At 36.9% G+C, this 21,498-nt stretch overlaps 1 protein-coding gene and 1 long non-coding RNA gene across 4 annotated transcripts in view; one reads left to right on the top strand and one right to left on the bottom strand.

The window, feature by feature from the left end:
* Positions 1-21,498, top strand: part of cntn4 (contactin 4) — a 161,251-nt gene that overhangs the window by 15,239 nt on the left and 124,514 nt on the right. For all 3 annotated transcript variants that reach the window (XM_023261306.3, XM_023261305.3, XM_023261304.3), the window contains exon 2: positions 3,602-3,736. In XM_023261306.3, coding sequence (XP_023117074.1) covers positions 3,682-3,736 — 55 coding nt within the window. In that variant the 5' untranslated portion in view covers positions 3,602-3,681. The remainder of the gene's footprint in view (positions 1-3,601; positions 3,737-21,498) is intronic.
* LOC111562654 (uncharacterized) lies at positions 1,195-20,375 on the bottom strand. The gene is made up of 4 exons (XR_002745611.3): positions 20,342-20,375; positions 13,132-13,287; positions 11,019-11,165; positions 1,195-1,389 (listed from the first exon to the last, which is right to left on the bottom strand). It is a non-coding gene; the product is annotated as an uncharacterized LOC111562654 (long non-coding RNA).

Raw genomic sequence — 21,498 nt, 5'->3', positions numbered from 1 at the left:
GTTGGACATTTGTCCTGGAAAACTACTTGCACATCTATTTTTCATGCTTTGGGTCTTCTTTTAATTTGTCTGATTCATAAATGGCAGAAACACTAAGACCTCATCATCAGCAGCCTTGGGTATGTCTGTATTTCCAGAGCTGCCATCATGAAAAACCCTCCCATATCAAAGACAATGACGCTCTGGAATAAACATGCAATGGAGCTGCAGCACCAAATTGAGACACTTCTGTATCTTTGTGTTTGAATTTAGGCATTGTGACAGTGAGACGACACTGCCACCATGAAGTAAAGCTGGAAATTACAATAGTTATTCAATAATTTTCATCCAGCATACTGTCATTGAAAACATTACTATATTACTGTAAGGGATACTGGCTGATTGAGTCCTTGATTGGAAAAATAGATGAATTGCACTGGCTGTTATTCTATGTAGCTTATTGTTGCTTTTGGTAATTGAGGTAAATGTTTATTAAGGTATGTACAACTATTGCAGCAGGACATTTTTAATTGAAATATAACAAACAAAAACAAAACATTAAGTATTAGACTTACTCAGTGAGGAAATGAATTAAAATACATGGCAAGTCCAACTATTAGACACTGGCAAAGTGAAGACGATGATTGTGGGTTGGTTTAATTCAAAAAAGTCCACAGTGTCTTGAGACAGAACAAGATTATTATATATAACACTGAACCAAAAGCACTATCTTAGCCTAACCTCAACCAAAAAGCTTGTGTTGCCAAAACCACAGACATGAGTGGACCCACCATCCACCCCGACCTCCTCACAGTGATTCTAGTGCAGTTCATAGATGTGGTGTTTCATCCACTGGTATTAGTTCCTGTTGTATTCATCCTACATTTTCCAATATGGTGGCCATAGTAACACCAAATCACTGTGTGGATAATTGCTCTTATTTGGCTAAAGAATGCTATGAATTGATTCTTAGAAGTGACATTACCAGGAATATTTCATTCTTGATAGATTATCTCATTAGCATGTCTTAATATGACCTTTCTGTCTGATTTTTTTCATGTTGCCAATTAGTTGTGAGGTTAGGTGTTTCCCCCAAAAAGAGCCCTGCTGCTACACCTGTCATTCCCCCATGCGTCATACTGAATGTTTTGTGCTAATTATATCTCGCAAATTAATGCTTGTGTAAAATGTTAAAAGGGATCCAACACCACAGACAAAATAAGAATTAGCCAAATAGGCTCAGAGCTTGATGGTTTCACAAGATGCATTTTAATATGCATAAAACTGCTCTCTAGGAGTGTGGCACAGCTCTGCACCAGTGATGCACCCGAGATGTCAGAATTGACATCCTGCTATATGATGTATGGAGATAAAAGGCCTCTTTTCTGTAGGTGGAGACAGGAGACAGAGCTGCAAGGTAGAAAATCTGAGATTAATGAGAGTCTGGCCTACTCAAACTCTTTCAGGTGCCTTTTTATACATATTTTTAGGTGGTTTTGTCTCACTTTTCCTCACTGTGCTTTAAAACTTTGAGCTGTCAATACTGAACACACAGCAGGGGCGGAATAACAGAAGAGTTCTTCTGCGCTTCTTTTGTAACAGCAAAATTACATAAATCATTGTAATATTGCCTCGGCTCTAAATATATTTTTTCCCAGGAGACGTTAGATTAATGCTGCGAGTTTCCTGGAGGAGCTCTGCAAAAGGTAGATTTCACTTCTAAACTGGCTGTATTGCTTTAATTCTTACAACAGTGCAGCCTTTCCAGAGGCAGCCTCTGACATTTCCAACAACAGTTATCCCATATTCTTCCCTCAGAGTTTCTGGCAAACCGGATAAATCTGCCTCCCCTCACTGTGTGTCCTAGTTACATCCTGCTTCACTCGACAACCCCTTTAAACCAAATAGCTATCAATTTGGCTCCAAAGTTAGAAAGCATTTTAATGTTCAGCCAAGGAAAGAGGAATTCAATGTACCTTGTGTAGTGTTTAGCAGTCAGTGGTGCTGCAGAGCAAAGTTTTGCCTGTATTTTTTGTATTCCATGTTCTCCAATGCGGCTTTACAAGATGTGCCTGCAGGCAAGTATTGGGTTTTAAAGGATAGAAGAATTTGCAACAAATGCTCAAACACAACCATATACACCAACCACGTCCTATGTCCTTCTTGAGGCCACTTTTGTTGGGTACACACTGAGAACCTAATACACTACTGTTCAAAAGTTTGGGGTCACCCAGGCTATTTCATGTTTTCCATGAAAACTCATACTTCTATTCATGTGCTAACATAATTGCACAAGGGTTTTCTAATCATCAATTAGCCTTTCAACACAATTAGCTAACACAATGTACCATTAGATTACAGGAGTGATGGTTGCTGGAAATGTTCCTCTGTATCTCTATGTGGATATTCCATTAAAAACATTTAATATTATCTTCATTGAAAAAAAAAAAACTACTTTTTCTTTAAAAAAATAAGGACATTTCTAAGTGACCCCGAACTTTTGAACGATAGTGTGCATCCCACCATCTGATAGATACTTTGCACAAATGGACTGGAGCCACTTTCTCCAATTGATTTGTCATTCTAACAAATTTTTATACATGAATCCAAATTTGCAAGCAAAAAGCCAAACTTCTTCAGGCCAAATATAATCATATTTTATGTAAGATATGTAGGTACTCTGCCAAAAGCCTGTAGATGTGAAAACAAAAACAAATTACAAACAAAAAATATATCCAAAGGGGGATTTTGGGGAGAACAGTATTTGTGTTACTTATTCCATTTTTAATACAGACCACTGACTAAAGAAATGGTGTGATGCTAATCCTCTTATGCACTCACGTCTTCAAAATGTTTCCTGTGTTTGCTTTTTGACAAATAAAGAAATAAATGAAGCATTTTCATGAGTAGTGACAGTCTTTTGACATTGTTTCGTCTTCACCTTAGCCTCATTCATGCCTTCAGCTTTTTTTTTTTTTACCTCCTTTTCGCTCAGGTTTGAGACACTGAGTACTGCCTTCCTGACACTCGACAAACTTTTGAGTTTTAATTCTCGCTCCGTGGAGATACTGTCTTTGTTGAGGTAAAAGCATGCAACTGTTGTGAAATTCTTCAGCGTTTTCCATCTTTTGGCTTCGCACTTTTATGAGCACAAAAGCTGGAAGGCTTTAAGCAAGAACAACGCTATGAGAACTTATAGGAGCGGCTTTGCTTTCAAATTGACTTAAAAGTGGCTGTCCCTGGTGTTGCTGGAGATATGGAAATGAATGTATATGAACTATTTTTTGTTCATGTGCCCACCATCCCAACCCAACACTGAAGCACTTTTTTTTTTGTGATGCAACTTAGGAAAGTGAAACTAAAAGAATTTATTGCCGAGACTATAAATGGTGTTAATTAAATGCAACTTAATGTCACAGGTTTGGGTTCAGCTAAATTGACTATAATCAGGTTCATAATTAATGCATATCTCTGTGGTATTTGCTGTTCTTTCTTTATGTCTTTTTGTTTCACACCATGTGAAATGAGAACGCTGGGCAGGATAAAGCAGCGTCTGATTTTTAAAGGTGCTACTAATGAGAACCTTACTACCGACTCATCTCACCTGTTTCTTTCTCCACAGATTGGAAAACCAGAGAGGTGCAAATCGGACTCCATACGTTTGTGATTGGATGTGAGACTACTGACCTTACAAAATTGAAGATGATGTTGCTATGGAAACTGCTGGTGCTGCAGTCACTTATGGGGTGCCTTGCAGGTAAAGTATCTTATTAAGAACTTTTGATGCATGCCAAAGCTGCCTTTGTGAAGTCTGAGTCCTTATTCATATGTATTTGGGGCAGGTGGCAGTATGAATGCTGTAGTTGAGAAAGGAGCAACCTCAAGTAGATTAGCCATAAGCAAACACCTTTTCTCCCACTGGTATAGAAAAATAAGAATCCATTCAACAAGGACGTTTTTGCCAAAGTAAACCATCGTCTGCTAAAGGCTTCCAATCACAGGCAATATTGGGTTTGAGCTTCCCCTTTAGTCTTTTATCTGGCACTTACAAAAGGTTAGCGATATCATCCTGCATGTGAATGAGAGCAATAAAGTGGAGATGAAAGTATTCATTTTAACTCAGCTTCACAGATCACAAATAAGAGTAAGATTTTTTATCAAGAGCGGGAAACTGCAAAGCTTCGCTGAACCCCTAATTGGAACCCGGCTAGCATACATAGCATAGTTTTTAAAAGACGTCCAGTAAATGATATCGGATGGCAAGGTTAGAGTACAAAATAAAAGTTTGTATTTGTTAGATGTGCGAATATAGACTTTAGTATTGTAATCTACAATTATAAAGAACATTGGAAATGAACAGCATCGTTAACATAAACTCAAAGCAAATAACCAGATTGATATAAAAGTAAAGACATAATGTAATGATCTTATACACATTACTAACATAATAAAAGCTCCATAATGAGCATTCTTGTTTGCACACACATACTAAAGCTGTTATGTTTTGACCACTAGCAGTTCTGTGGAGCAATGTTCCTGTGAGAAGATCCATGAAATGTAAACATTACTTTGTTTGCACAGTGCACCCTTCATTTGGATTCCAGTACAGAATCAGTGTTAACTCTCGTTATATAGTTTGCTGTTTACATTTATGTTTTTCTCAAAGGTTTTTCATGTTCAAAATTAGGAATATGCCAGTTATCACCTTTTCTAATTATCGTGACCAATAGTTGCCATTTTTCTAAATATCTGTATTTTTATTGGTCAGTTATCCATATATGAAATGTGCTACTTCAGTTCGGATGCAGCCTCCTCTCTCTGTCTGTCATCTCAGAAATGTCTCTCCAGCAACAACTACAAAAACTGAACAAGAAACACAAACCAGTAAATTAGCTTCTCTCACAGTGGCTGAGGCTATGCTAACGGATAGTGGCTAAGTTAGAAGGCAGCCACAGATTTACCTGAAACAGAGTTTGGACAACAATAATCAATCATTATTTAAGATACTGACCTTAGTGGACAATGAAAGCAATACAACAGTGAAAGATTATGAAAATAAAGAAGAACAACAGATGTAACTGCAGGAGACAAACTGATCAATTTCAGTCAATCCCACATCGACAGAGGAGAGTATCCTAATTTAATCACTCCTTTTTCTTCTTTACATATTCAGTTATAGTCATTCTTATTAATGAATATGCCTACTTATTAATCGCAGGTTCTCTGCCATCACATGCTGATAAAACATTATATTTAATGTATATTGGTTCCAAATATCGGCCTTTCCGGTTCACCAACAGTCGATATCGGTACTTAAAAACCCAGATCAGTCGACCCCAGTTCAGAATGAATCCAAGCCTGAGATCTGTTTCAGAGAGCTGCTTATAATCTCATTTAAATTCACTTTTGTCAAATATTACAGAGTCACCTGGATTAATTTGAGAACATGAAATGGATGTAGCATTTTCCATTACTTCACCAATCAATCCATGATTCAGTTAGCCAATGACATAATCAATCAATCAACATTATATGTAAAAATATCACTGGGAATGTTGTAGGAACTGTAATTATTGTGTAAAAGATTAAATTTAGGTTAATTACTCAGGTTGACATCTAACGGAGGCAATGAGTTAACAGGAAATCCTTCCTGGCTTCTTTCAAATGTCCATCATTCATTTAGCATGCAGTAAAGTTGAATTATAGCTTCATTATTCTGTGGTGCCCATTTCAGCCAGAGGCTCTCTGGCATTGATCACAATTTGATGGAGGACTTTAATTTGTCTCCTTTACAAATAGGAGGGGTCACCGGAGAGCATCAGAGGAATCACTCAGTGCTTAATCAACACATATTATACGAATCAAGATGAAGAGAAAGGCTCTATTGATGAGCTCTGTGTTCTGGTGAAACCTTCCTTCTCATTACTCAGAGCACATTTGGCCCGTTGTGAACTCTGTGCCCCGCACGTACGATTAGCAGATTTGTTAAAAGAAACCTTGATCTATGTTACATTCGCCCTTGCAGAGCTGCCTGTGCGTGTCAGTGCTCATCTTACAGTAGGTCTAACAATCCCATATGATCCCAGAGCAGACAGCTGGTGATCACTGACCAGCCCAATCCTCCTGGAGTTGAGACCTCAGCGATCATTGCATCGAGGGCAACATGATCTTGTCATGTACATATTGAAGTCCCTCTGGTGTTTGACAGTTCACAGTAACTGGGTTATCCTCATAGCAATAGTGCCATTTCATTCTGGAGAGATGACAGCATAGAAAACCAGGAAAAAACTTATCTTTGTACAAATACCCTTTTTATGAGGTTTGTGGCTGCATTTGTTTTACTTGAGCAGTTCAATTGTTTGGACATAAGTACCAGCATATTGCAATATAAAAACACAGCCTACTCATCATCGCCATGCTGAGGGATCAGAGGACCCGGACCACTTTTTTTCAATGTCACCCAAAGTGTATCAGAAATGTTAGTAAGTCAGGTTCTGCTGCTAATTTTGGAGCTGCTAATGTGCCTAGCTTTAATGTCTCACCAGTCCTATTGACAAAAAGAACTTTGAAATAATAATAATTATTACTTTATTCTAACTACAATTGTACTTAGTACCCGTTTTACTAGCTTCAGTACCTCAGTACAATGTATGAAATATATAAATATAAGAAATATGAAGAGTGTTCTTACCTATATTTGGGTGATTTAATGCCAACTAACCTTATAGTCCCAGTTCATGCTGTAGATTTTCTTTAGAGAAATCATGTCAGAACTTCTATCAGGGTCATGGTACCCTGCACAATCCAAAACCTCTACTGTTAATATTGTTTATAGCTGAATTAATTTTTGAAGCCAAATTTGATCATTTTTGCCATTTCTTCTAAGCCTCACCAAATGTTTATTTTCCTCTGGATTTGGTTGAAACTTTCACTGAACATTCCAGAAACCCTGAGGAAAAGGTGCAACTAAATGAATGTTGCTAGATGTTTTACAGTAATCACTTAAATTACAACAAGCACAGTTTAAAGAACGTTCAATTTTTAACAGTCAATATGCAACCAAACTATAATTCTGTGAAGTATTAGTATAGTTTTTTGTAGTTAATCTATTTGGTAGCGCAGTAGAAATTTACTGTCAAAGATCTTGTTAAATGTAAGAGTTAAAATCACAGTTTTTAAAGCTATTTTGACTGCATAATTTCAAAAAAATAAATTATTTTAAATTCTTTGAAACTTGTTTAATGGACAAGAGTTAATATTTATTGCAGCTATATAAAACAATAAATGTTGTATTACTCTACCATTTAATATATTTTTGAAATAGATCATTTTCTAGACTTTTAACTTGCTGTAACGTCACATTCAGTATTTTTATTTCATAGTTGGTATTTGTATGACGACTTTAAGGTTTTCTATTTGAATCTTTGAAAACTAATGTAATCTAATGCAAATTTCTGCCATCATTTTTCCTTTGTAAAGCTTCCACAGTTTCAGTTTTAGTCTAAGTAATGCCTTTTACATACATTTTTCAACGATAATATGTACAACATCTTTCCATTTTTATACATCTTCAATGAATGTTTACCACCATGGTTAATATTCATTGAAAGCATATCAATAATATACACAAGGTACAATTGTAACACTTTTGACATGAGTTATGTGTTGCAGATTAATTTAAAATTTGAAAGCAATCACAAGAGATATGAAAACTACACAGATTTTACAACAGCTCAATTTTTAGTTAGAGCAACAATAAAACGTAGCCTTTTGAAACAGAGAGAAGATCCTACCAGTATAGCCAGATCTCTGCAGTCATCTCAATATGTCTTTTCTCACATTCAGACAGTTCTATTAGCAGAGTATGAATGTTTACATCACTGGAAAAGCTGTATTAATCAAAGGACACATCCCCTACACTTTAAACTACAGACAAACCAACTGAGCGTCCGTGAACAACAACTGTGAACGATTTCTCCTCCAACTGAAACTGGTTTATCCTCCTCGCAAAATTCACTTAAAAAACAAAACACTTGTTTTAACAACAGAGATACATCAACACAGACTTTCATACGGTTTATACATTTTCAGCTGCTGGAAATTTTCAGCATTTTTCCAGCTTTCGGGTTGAGCAGCATTAATGTACTAACCCTCCTTCTTATCAGTTTGGAACAAAACTGGCTTCACAATAGATGATATGGCCTCGATATGGATTAGAGAGGTGGCTGAAAATTGACTACTGGAAATGAGAATAATGCACAATATGCAGACCTAAAGACCTTGGGCTTTCATGAGCTACCGAGTGTAAGAATGGATTTGCAAGCTGAAAAGGACCTCATATAGGCTTAGGGAAAGGGATTGTACAGATGTTTATTGCAGCTTTAGTGATACTCCCCAGCCTGGGGAGTTGATAAGTTGATGGCTTTTTCATGCACAAATGAATCAAAAGCTTGATAATGACATATGCACCAGTTGAAACTAAAAATCCAATTAGAATTCTAAATTAGTTACCTGCCTGGACTCTGCAATAACAGACGGGCGTAGGTCTATTTCTGATGCAATGTTTCTGTGTTTTGTCTCATCCCCCCCCCCCCCCCCCCCCCCCATAATTAGCCTGCTATTAGATATTGTAGCATTTTATTCACCATGTTGTTGTAGAAATTTGGAAAATGCAGAAAAATGTCAGATCAAGAAGCAACTATTTTCTGTGCTTAGATTCAGTTTGATTAAAAAGAGTTAGAGATGATTTCTGTTAACCTGTTTTTTGTGTGTAAAATTTCTTACACAATGGTGATGTGTGAAATATCACAATTAATAGTTATATTGGAGAGAATAAGAGGATGAGCAACCTTGCTGACAACATTATTTGGGGCTATTTGTCCATGCAATAGAGCTGTATTTTTGTCTGAAAAGAACTGAAAACACATCAAACTGTTGTGTCAGTTTCATTTGGTGAACATGGGCAATGCGATTTTTGTTTGTTTTTTCAAACCACCTACACTATATATACTAAGAGAACTAAATGTGTATTAATCCGCAGCTGTAAATAGTCCCCAATCAATACATTATTACCCCTGTTTGATTAATATTGCCTAATAATTATTTTGCCCTTTATTTTAAAAGTGAAACTAAATTTTTGTAGGATTTATCCTTCGAAGGACATCACTTTTTGGTAACATTACAAGCCCATTACAAATAAAAACAAGCCAAGACAGATAAAACCAGCAACTGGAGGGTTTTAAACACAAATGCAACGCTTTCTTCGTTCAGCTTAGTCTGGTTGAAGAAGCAGGTTAGAAAAGAATGATTTGAAAACCTGAGGGATTTTATATCAACCAAACGTAGCTTGACTTTTCTATTGTTGCCCAAAAATAACTTATGAAATCCACAATATTGATGTGGCGTCTGCGTGCTAAAAAGTAGTAAATTGTGTGGGTAAAGGGCCGAGGTGCTAAAAGGGTGATTTAGCGTAAGTACATGCTGTTGGTTATTCTGTTTACTTTGTTTTCCCGTGCGTTCGGTGTATCGCTGCTCTCTGTTAGCGGCAGATTTCCACCACCACTCTCCCTCCCACACTCCTGGTTCACCATGCATCCGGAATCTTAATTCCCTGCTCGTTGCCCCAGCTTATTCTACCATGATGATGGCAGCAAGCACCCTTTACTTCTGTTCACGCTCTCTTGCACATTTTTCACCAGGCTGTATTTTTCTTTTTTTTTTTTTTTTTTTTTTTTTTTTGCGTGTCTGTGTGCGATTTTTTGGGTGCTGTTTCACAACCATTTGATTTCTTCACCCTCAGAGTTGCTGTGGAGCAGATTACAGGGAGCCGTCTTACAGGCAGGCTCGATATTTTATATGGAGTGACACACTCACACACATACAAATGCATACACACTTTGGACAGAGGCATATTTCTGCTTTTTGAGTTGAACAAGCCGCCTTCCAGAGAGATTTTTTTTTTTAAGGGAACAGTGTTGTAAAATGCTAATATGAGTCGGAGTGGTGAATGTTTTCTTACAAAAAAAGGAAATTTGAAACAGAAATCGGAAAGCAAGGGTTGACGGTCTGGCATTTTAAAAGCCTCACCAAGATGTTTTCTGCTGCGAGCGAAAACTACATATTTTATTGAAAGTTGCTTACTTTCATAATGACTGCCACATGCTTTACCCTGAAGGAATAGTTCAACACTTCTGGGAACACACATATTTACTTTCTTGGCAAAAATGTGATGGCATCCTAATATTTGTTCATAAAGTGTGAAACTAGAGCTGTTTATTTAAGGATTGGTTTTGAAGCAAAAGCATGCAGTTAAACTGGCTTTTTTCTACAATAAAACTACATTTGAATAGTCTTTGTTTGGTTTAAATTGGTTTTAGAACCAAAAGAAAGGGATGTTTTCAAGTCTGAAATACTTAAAAAATGTGCTAATTTGCTCATTGAATTGTTGTCTTGTTTGTTCAATAATTTATTAGTTGACCATGTGTGAACTTTTCCAGGTTAGAACAATGGGGATTTTATTGTTCTTGACATTGTCCCATGAAAAGGTGAATGCAGCAACAGACTTGAATTAAAAAACATCAATTTGTCACTTCAAATTTCTTTTTGAGTGCACTTTTAGTAATTTAAATATGGCATGTAATTTACTAATGTTTAGAGGTGTTGGAAGGTGGATTTTAAAGTTTGAACAAAGTCAGACTAGGTTCTGTAACCCTGTTTTCAGTGTAGTCGGCCACAATATGGACTCATTCTTCTAAAGATGTGTTCAGACAGAATATAAGGAGAATTTTAGATGCAGCAGTGATCCATAAGACACACAATTTACTCAGTACATGTTGAAGCTAAGGTGCTGCTTTATGAATTTACAACCTAAACTTACAGAGACCAAAGATGGGAGAGAGTGTCGGAGGGGTAAAGGACTGCAGACAACTGTTGGGGTGTATGTTTCTAACATTCTTACTGTCACATGCTGACTGGAAAGTCTATCCTTTGCCTTTCAAACAGCACCAATAGATACACTTAGACACAGGTTTTGAACATACCTGTTGAAATACGTGTTGTCCAGAGCATCTTGGAGATCTTTCCTCAGTTTTAATGTTGATTCAGGCTGTTTCAGTGGCTTCTGTCTCATCGTGTAATGACTCCATACAATCAGCAGGGACTGCTTTCTATCTGGGGTCACTGACATGCTGCAGAAAGAATTTGGGACTAATCAGACATATCAATGGATAAGAAATTAACATCTGAAGTGTCAAAATCGTTTGCACTGCACACATGATGAACAAGAATACAGTAAATTTAATGAAAGCTGTTTTCTATTTATGTCAGCCTCCATTGAAATACCTCCCAGGTTAAACTGACACACTTAATTCATGTCACTGTAATTCAAAAAGATTCTTCACAGCTGAAGAATGTCTTAGCTTGTTTTGTATCCACTTGGTTAATGGTGTAAAATTTGAAGAAAAGAGGGAGTAAAAAGAAGCAGATTTCAGTTCTGAACATAGCCACTGACAGAGGTGACCTTGCATGCTAACGAGACATTGCTTTTTTCAATATTTCTGAGGAATGTCCAAAGGACAACCTGTTGTTAGTTCCTTTGGATAGTTGGGCCACTAATGCACTATCATGGCTGTCTTTTCATCTCAAAGTATGCATGGCATCTCTAATCAGCAGAGCAGGACTCATGTGTTGGCCTTGATACAGCTACCCGGAGTACCTTTGTACTTTAATTGACTCTTTTTTAGCTGCTACATGAGATTTGTTCCCACTTGAAATGAAAGTCAGTGCATAAAGTGTATTATCTGCACTTCACATACACCCACCAACTCATGCAGCAGCTCAGGTGTTCTGTCCACTTTTAGTTTAAACATAAAACTTTTCTCATAAGGTTTATTCTCAGACAGTGGCTCAATAAAATCAATCCACACAGACTGAGAATGCAGCCACCTGTTCTACAAACTGTAAAATATGAGCCACACTCAAATGACTTTTTTATGTATTGTTTATTTCATTCATTATTCGCCAACTGCTGTGCGTTAATGTGCTGTGAAAACAATGCAATATTCATTCCATGACCTGTTCTATAAAAAAAACAAGACAAATTGATGAAACGGTGAAGCATCTTCTATCCTTATGTGACCTTAAAAGAAGGACAAAAAACAGAATTGTCACCCTTGGTTTTTATTATTAATAGTATTGTGAGGTTCTGTTTTTGCTTTTTGCTTTGTTAAAAGTCTCATGCACCGAGGTTGTATGAAATGTAGAAGCTTGAAAGATTAGATTTCATCACATTGTTTTTTAACTTTTGGCTTTAGGGTCTTCAGATTGTGGAGAAAGCTGCCTGAGGAGATTAGCCTGGATGATCTTTCAAAGTTATGCTTCAAAACACTTGCATTCCTTTGGACTGCCTCTATGTAATTTGCTTTGTTTATTGACCTTGAATCATAGTACTGTTTAATACTGCTCTTCTCTATTTTTATTTCTGATTTGAAATATTTACGTTTCAATGTAAACACAGCACTTAGAGACAGTATCCAAGGGATGTTTTGCTAGTGTCTTACATACAGTGACCATAGTGCAGATCCAATCAAACTACATTACTACTACATTTACTTGAAAAGGTAGGAAAAAGCAAAAAAAAACGGTTGTCCTTCAAATTCAAAATGTTGTAAATAAAGTCATTTTAAAAGCAAAGTGAAAACTTGGATAAAATGTGCATTACAATCAGTTACAATCCCTACTAGGACATGTAGGTCTATAATGATGCCTCCACTACATAGTTGTTTATCCCTTTATATATGATAAATAACAGAATTTTAAAAAAAGAATGATTTAAAAGCTGTTTTTTAAAATTAAGCATTTGGTTAATTTTATGGTATAGTAATGAGCACAAAAAAGCGCAGGGCAGGGCAGTTCGTTATTTGTTGACATGTAGAAAGGTTTTATCTCATTTTCAGAAAAATATGTTTGTCCATACTGTAATTTATCCAATGAACCTACATTTTTAACAACTAGGATTGAAATCTGAAGCAAATCAGTCACATTACAACCTTCCTCTCTTACTTATTCCACCTTTAATAACTTTACACCAAACCTGTCCACCTGCTACTGCAGTTGATTATTACTATTATTAGCTGCAACATTAAAAACACATACCTAATATCGTGTAGATCCCTCTTGGGCTTCCAAAACAGCTATAACCGATCGGGTATGAACTCCTCTGCCTCTGCAGATCGGGCTTGTATGGTGCTCTTGCTCATGTTCCTCGAGCTGCTCTTGATCCAGTTTTGTGTTGTAGCAGGATGCCTTAACCTGCTGGGACAAACACACACAGCTTAATAATTGATACTGCATGAAAACTTAAATAATAAAACGTACAGCACATTTTTCCATACAAGGCATTTTTGTTTTATTCATTAACAAAAAACAGCTAGGTTGATGTTATTCAGACATTCCAAAGAGGCACAGAATGAATCCTGAACTATGAGTAGATAATTCATCAAAGGTGTGTCTTACTTATCAGACACCTAACAAATAGAGCAATTAAACCGATCATATCTACATTAGTTATAATAAATGATTCACAGTGTCAGCCTCCTTAATATTTCATATGTAAAGATAACTGCCTCCAGCTCAACGCTGAAGTGAATAACTATGCTAATATAACAAAGCTTCTTCAGTACTGTACATTATTAAATATTGATTTGAAGGTTTTGTATTTGAATATTCATTAAGGGGGATCACATATTGGGTCATCTGGGGTACTATATACTGTATATGTATCCCCTTTTTTTATGAGCTTTATTCACCTGAGCATCGTTTGCTGTGCACACTTGGGTGTTTTTTTTTTCCAGCTCTACATGATTTATGCTCATACTCACAATCTCTCCAGAGATCTCCCCAGTATGATCAAATTTGTTCATGCTGTTAGCCATATAGCCGCTCTGTTACTTTGCTCAAGAGGAGTTGCTGAGGGTGGTGTGTGTGTGTGTGTGTGTGTGTGTGTGTTTGTGTGTGTACAGATTGAATCAGTTCAATCTTCTCACTTCCGCTGAAGTATGATTATCCACCGATATACATCTCCCATCTGCGATATTCATTGCATCTCAGCCTTTGTTTTATGGAGCCCTAAGAAGAGCGCTGTGGCTGAGGTAACAGCTAAATAAACACCGAGCTGGCTTTTGCAAGTCTAGTCACCTACAGAAACAAGTGAAATGTCAGACAGAAAACTAAGATAAGATGAGATGAGAATTTATTTATCTCAGAGAAATTCATGCTACAGCAGCACGACAGACGAGCTAAGAGTTAAAAATAAAATGGATAAATAACAATTTGACTGAAATTGAAGCAAATTAAAGAAACAAAATTGGAAAGTTGGAGAGTATGACAAGTTGTTTAATATATACACTTCAATAACATTAGTACAGTATGTTGATTGAGGTATCAATACCAAACACTTGCATAAATATATGATACTACCTGGAAAATAATGCTATATATGCACACATACACTATGATGTATTAGTAAAGTACAGTAGAATATGACAGAAATGTAATTATGTAATACTATCATATAGCTTAAACTCAAAAATCTGCACAAAAGGGTTCTGAAAAGAAACATACATGTCACCAAGAGGTTTTATGAAACTTATATTCTCACTGGCCTCAAGTGATATCTAGACATGCAGCTAATTTTAGTTGTATGTACCAAGTTTGTGACATATCTGCCTCTGAAGCTGCAAAACTTCCCCTGGGGTCCAACCAGGAGTGTTGGAGGAGGAGGAGAGGTGAGATGCAAACATAGCATCCACTGACTTGCATTAGTCAAACATGTCTATAAACGGCTACATTTGACTTCCCATTGTGATAATATCAAAATAGAACTTGCCTTTGTGCTGACCAGGTTTGACATGTATGAAACCTGCACTGTTAAAGAATTCTGATTTTTTTTTTTTTTTTGTTCATGTTCATTTAGCTCATTTTTGCCCAGAGTGAAACAAAAGATCTTTTCACACAAAGAGTGAAAAGATCAGGTTTTAGGCACAAATAACTGTGTTTTCAGTCTTTTATGAGGGCTTTTGCCTCAGTTAGCCTGAGATAATTAGCATGCACACATGAGAGCAATGTCAGAAAACAAAACACAGCATTCAGTATTCAAAAAAGAAGTACTGCTAAATGCAGTATATTTTTAAACTTAATTATATATACTAAATATGTGCATTTCATGAACGCATTCTAAAGAGAGTAGATGATTCACAAACAACTGGTAGAGACAGGTAAAGTTTATTGTCTAGTTTGTTCTAGGCATTATATTAGAAACTGTTCCATATTCTTTACAAGGTTGATATAAATGTTCATATTAACCCTAACCCTGCACCACTCATTATGTAAACTAGGCTGTATTTTTGTAATGTTTGTTTCATAATCTTTCCTTCACAGCTAATGCACGAGAATAAATGTTCAGTTGTGTTTTTTGTTTGTTTTGTGTTTTTTTAAAGGCAGCTAACCAAACCATGCAAATGTTAGGGTTATCGGTTGAGAACACCAGAGTGGATGGTATTTTCCTTTAAGGCCCTCTACATCCATTTCCTACAAAGACCTTCAGACAACCCACTCATGCTTGTCCTTGCAGTTAGACCAAACTCCTCCTGCTTGATTTTTTTTTGATTTGTGAGTCGCTGTAACTCACCGCCTGCCACCATCTTCAGTGGGTCTTTATAAGATAACTATAAATGCCACACAACTCATCATTCCATCATGTATGGCCGTCAGTAATGACATTCAGTTGATACCAAATACCACAGTCTGCCTGAGAAAAAATCTGCTTACCGGTAACAGCAAAAAACATATTGAAATATTTAACTAAACTAGTTCGAACCAGTGGCACTTTTGTACGACACTAATCATTAGTGAAAGCTTAAAAGGAGCAGCTGAATACAAGGTTAGATTAAACTAATTCAAGGCATTTTAAGTTAAGTATTGTCATAAAGCAAAATAGGTCAGGGAGACTGAAAAAAGTTGGACTGACACACAGCTATAAATTCTAATAATCGCAATATGAATACAAACATCTCTGATGGATGCTAGAGACAAGAATGTTGAAACATTGTACAATTAATGTCACACATGGAACTACAATAGGCAGCAGAAATAATAGTAATCTTTCTCAATGAAAAGCATGCAATCTTTAAAAAACAAACACCAAAGTAACATTTGTCAGAGCAAGAGACTGTAAACACAAATATGTTCGACTGCCCAACTGTCTTTGAACTAATCATGCCAGAGTGACAGTTAAATCTAAGCTTGAAGTCACAACATTTTATTGACATGAGTATATTCTATGTCTCATTTGGAAAAAAAAAACAAACACTAAAACTAAACTGTGTAAATAAGGACAAACTCTATACTTCTTAATACTACTGAGAAGCCATTAATGAAATTCAGACTATTGGGCTGACTGTGTGTCTAAACAAAGCAGATCAGACAAGCTTATCTAAGCAGTAAAATATCTGTAGTATGTTGAGCTACTTACAACAATGCCGGATATGTTGATTACATTTTTCTTCTTCATTTTTTGTGAAATAATTTTTTTAAAAATTCAACTTTTCTTTGCACAAAAGATCATTTTCTCTCAATTTTTATGTTTTTTCTTTGTCTACAGCAGTGCAGGACTTTATGTTACAGTGAAAAATGAGCCTACAATGAGTAAAAATGTTACATGAGCAAAAAAAAACACCCTAAAACAGCACGTTTAAGAGCATGCCACAACAGCTGGTACATATTTGTTTTAAAGTTTATCATAATCAAATCTGGACTCCATTAAATGTTTTTCCCAGAGCAGTGCATGTGAAATGGACCCTTGCTTTTTAAAACATACGCAATACATCAGTGTCCTGACTATAGAAAATGATTTTATGCAGCCCAGTGAACTACTTATATGCCGTGACAGAGCGATCTATTCTAATAGTCCCAAGGAACCATGACAGATACATGCAGATATTCTCCACTCTTGCCACCTTGAACCCACTTGGAAGTCACAGCTCTGCACAGACATTCGGCTCGACAAACTTGAAAGCATCATGGAGAAAATACATTTTCTTCAAAGTTCATGTGTCGCAGCTGTATCTGTTCCACCCACGGCGCCTTATGTATTATCTCCTACAATCACAGAGGACACCATCTCTAATGAACTCCACATAGAGACTCAGGAAAAAAAGAACGAAAGAAAAAAAATCATCTGCACAGGATGTTTGATCTGCCTTCTCCGAAGATCTCTTGCTTTGCCGTTGAATGCAGGTTGTTATGAGCATTAGAATATATGAGACTTGATTAGAAGCTTATTTCACAAAGTGGACTCACTTAGTTGCCTCACAACCCAGCTGCTTTTAAGTTTATTTATGCCGAGCCATGTTCTATAAATTCATATACGTCGCCTGCTATTGTATGAGAGAATCTCTTGGTTTTCGTCTTTAAACTGTCAGCGTGGAAATTGCTCCTTGACAGACTAAAGCTGCTCCTCTGAACACTAGCTAGAGACTATGAGATGAATAGGAAGCTGATATCTTATTTGTAACCCATGCTTGTCAGTTTAGCCACATTTTTTATGGCTTCACTCATTTATTTTTAGATGATTTTCTGACAAAGAGTAAAATAGATCACAATAACACACTGTGACAGTGACTGACCCAATTTAACTTCCTACACTGGGAGGTAAATGCTAACAGGAGACTATTAAAAACAGCCATACACCAAGACAGCATCACAAAGTTGGGATTCCAGGAGATCTACAGCATGTTGACATCATTTTGTTGCCTTTTAGTTGATCACAAACTAGTGTAGGAAGGGAACAACTAGTTTAAGAGTGGCTACTATCCTCCCACATACAAAGCAGACAGATCTAAAGCAAAGTGCTAAATTAAGATCACATCACTTATGAATGGTTTATCAGTTGGAGACTGACCAACGTGACCTCAATATCTGCTGCTCTTGGTAAAATGTGACTTTAACAAAGTCTCTGCTACAAGAAAATAAAACACAATCAGCTTCACTGTTATCATCACTGCGATCATTGTGATTATGATCAAAATTGGTGTCATTATCACTGTCATTAGCGGATCACTGCCATCATCACAAACATAATTAAGGTGAAGAAGTTTGATAGCAGCAAACAGATTAGTTTGATAACATTTTATGTGTTTGAGTAGTTGCATATTCAAATGGTATAAAAACTCAGTGCAGTGTGGTAGAATTCTATACTTGTTTGCCTTAGTAACCAAGATCTAACTCTTATTTTAGGTTTAACTTTCAAATATAGTCTCATTGACTCAAGATATTGAAGGCTAATAATGTTAATATTAAGTAAGCAAGGCATCTTAATAGGAATCTTTAAGAGTGGCTTTATGTTTGATTTTAAATTGGGCCTAAGATATATGCTAACTGAGGTATTTTGCAGTTCAGCACTGACAGATAATACTGTCAAAACCATCTGACTAAAACCTGGTTTGGCTTTTCTTTACTGCAATTTGTCATTACATACCAGCCAACATACAGTTTACACTGACACAGATATACCTGCAATAAGCTAATACAAGCCAAGTCGAGGCTAACCTAAATCCTCACCAAGCTTAACCTAACCATTACCCAAGTTTCAGGCAGGCAAACATGTCAATTGCACATTAGGGTGATGACTTTTTTACAACCTCATATCCCTGTATCATAATTTGATGAACTTTTATTAAAGATTAGATAAAATCTTACTTTTAAGGTGATTTGATTAAAAAACCTCACGCACAAAATGATTTTAAACATTTTAATTATCAGCTTTTTGGCCAGAATTTATCAACTTCAAAACAACTACCAACACTTAGATTATCTTTTAAGGCATTGAATCATTTACTTTTCTATGGTTGGTGCATTTGGTACTGTTTGTGAATGCTTCTTTGGGCTTAACGAATTTAGTCCCATTGATAGTAATAGTGATTTTTTCAAAGTGGTTTGTGCGTGACCTTTTTCAATATTTCAACAGAATAAATGTCATTTTAATCATTAATAGGCAAAAGTTCATTCATTAGTGCTACAGGAAATAATTTTTGAGAAAAAAAAGTCAAAAAGTCATCACCCTATTGCACATCCAGCTACCTGATTACACACCACATCCGTGTCCTTGTCAACTTGTCAGCTGTGTTTCTCACAGCATTTTGTGAGACTCTGGCAGAAGTGCAGCCCATGCAAGTCTTCATCTAAAATGCTCAGTGAGCAGCTTAGCAGCTCCAGTCGCAGGCAGAGAGAGCGTTAATGCTGAGACAGACACATAGCTGGGGGAACTGTGCAGCCATTTAGCCATGTGTCACCCCAAGACTAGATTCACTCAGTGAGTCATAGGCTGCCCTGAGCAGGACACAGTATGTTCTCACCACTGCAAGAACTGCTGCCATCACAAATAGGAAAATAGGACAAGTTGTTGAAGTCACAGCAAAGGCTTGAGAATGCTGATGTTAAAAAACAAGGTTAAAAGAGTATTTTGCAGGGTCTTTGTTATGCTAAATGAGCAAGAATGCTGCTCGTTTGCTCACATTTCTAAACCGCAATATAGCTGTTACCAAGTTGTTTATCTTAAAAGTTATTCAGCAAATTCTGGATGCAGTGTGCTTAGGTTCATGGATTTAACTCTGGGCAGATAAAAGGCGGTCGCAGTTTAAAACTTTCTAATGTCAGAACATATAGAGCAATGCAGTACAACTACAATACAGAACTCCTGTACATATGTAATACAATTGTACATTTTTACATAATACACCGTTCCAATGCATTTTTCCAGTTTCAACAATACAATGCTAGAATATTCAGCCTTATAAAAGCATTCATGTCAGCACAATGAGGAACAACCTTGCTGTGTACGACATGCTGCAGCGTCATGTGTTCATACATGAATACTCTTCAGATATATCAGCTTTGCTCAGTGTGATCTTGCGTGCAGACACATATTAATTAGAGGGCTATATTTAGACTGCAGGCCTCCTAGTAAAAACCCAAACTGCTGCAACATAGCAAACAGTCTTCACATCCACCAATCAGCCACAACGTTAAAACCACTGACAGTTAAAGTGGATAACATTGATCATTATGCTATGATGCAATGTTCTGCTGGAAAAATCTTGGTTGCTGGCGTTAGGAGGCATGAGGTTTGTGGGTGACAACATGCAGATCTTTTGTGTAGAGAGGTGGACACCATTTGGTTTTTCTGATTAGTTTTGCAACTCCAGTGGCTACAGAGAAAATAGCACTTCTTAAAGTTAAGCTTACTTGTCTAATTAAAGAGTGCAGCCTATTTAAAAGAAATTACGTTTTAAAGAAAGCCATCAGATACCTGTCAGAGTTTCTTCATTGCAGAAGCCAAGTTGTCCTGGAGGTTAAAGAGTGGGCGTGCTGCCATAGCAGCTCTTTAATAGGTTCACTGAGTTGGTGGGATCTCTGATATGATTGGATAATAGATTTGTCCTGATTGGCCAGTTTAAACAGGAAAGGCAAGCCCCCTTCTCCTATATATATCAGAGAAGCCAGGAAATGGTTTGTTCAAAAGGTGGCACAATGAAGGACTTGAAAGGACTTACTTTCTTTTCTTTCTTCTTTATGGAGTTGTGCTGTTTGTTCAAAAACTGCAAATAAACAGCTTTTTATTTTCCAATACTTTTTTTTATTTATTTATTTTTTTAACAAATGTGGTGTTTGTCCTCTGCATGGCTCACAAGGTTACCTACACCCCTCCTTGCAGCACCTGGCATTCACGTAGGGTGTCACTTTGCCACATGCCTAAACATCATTCCAAAGAAAACACAGCTCCTCAATGGCAACAGCACTCTCCAATGGCAGCAGACTCTTCCAGCAGGACAATGTGCCATGCCACACCAGAAAAACTGCTCACGGACAAAAGACAAAGACCCCAAAGCATTGATCCGGCCTCAGAACTCACCAGAGCACAATCCAATCGAGCATCCATGGGACTTGAGCTTCTGAAAGAAACGCGATTTGCGGGTGCCCCACCCTACAACCCGCAGGACCCAAAGAATCCACTGGCAACATCTGGTACCAGACACCACAAGACATGTGCAAAGGTCCCGTGTCAATGCCTCATCAGGTCAGAGCTTTTTTGGCAGCATTAGGCAGGTGGTTTTAATGTGGATAGTCTGTGCAAATGAATCGTTGGCAGTGGAGTTACTGCTAATCAATCTTCCTTGTCAGAGCACAGATACCATGCAACTATGTACCAATAGTACTGTCACATTAATATAAATTTACAGTTCGTTCACACGTTCCAGGCAGAACATAAAGCAACCAAACGTCCAAAATGGACAAGACCAATTTGGAACTGTTTCTCTTGTAATGAAATTGTAAAAAGGTTGAAGACTCTCAGGTCAGGAGTACACTTATGCATTATGCATTATCCAAACTGATTACACTGTGTAATGAGCTGCTCCAGCAGATTTCCATTGGTGCTACTGGGGGAGAATTTATTTAGTGAGTTAT

Source organism: Amphiprion ocellaris, chromosome 5 (genome assembly GCF_022539595.1).
Source record: "Amphiprion ocellaris isolate individual 3 ecotype Okinawa chromosome 5, ASM2253959v1, whole genome shotgun sequence".
In the NCBI taxonomy this organism is placed as follows: Eukaryota; Metazoa; Chordata; class Actinopteri; family Pomacentridae; genus Amphiprion; species Amphiprion ocellaris.
Note: the sequence above shows the minus strand (reverse complement) of the source record. Positions and strands in the feature narration are given on the sequence as shown.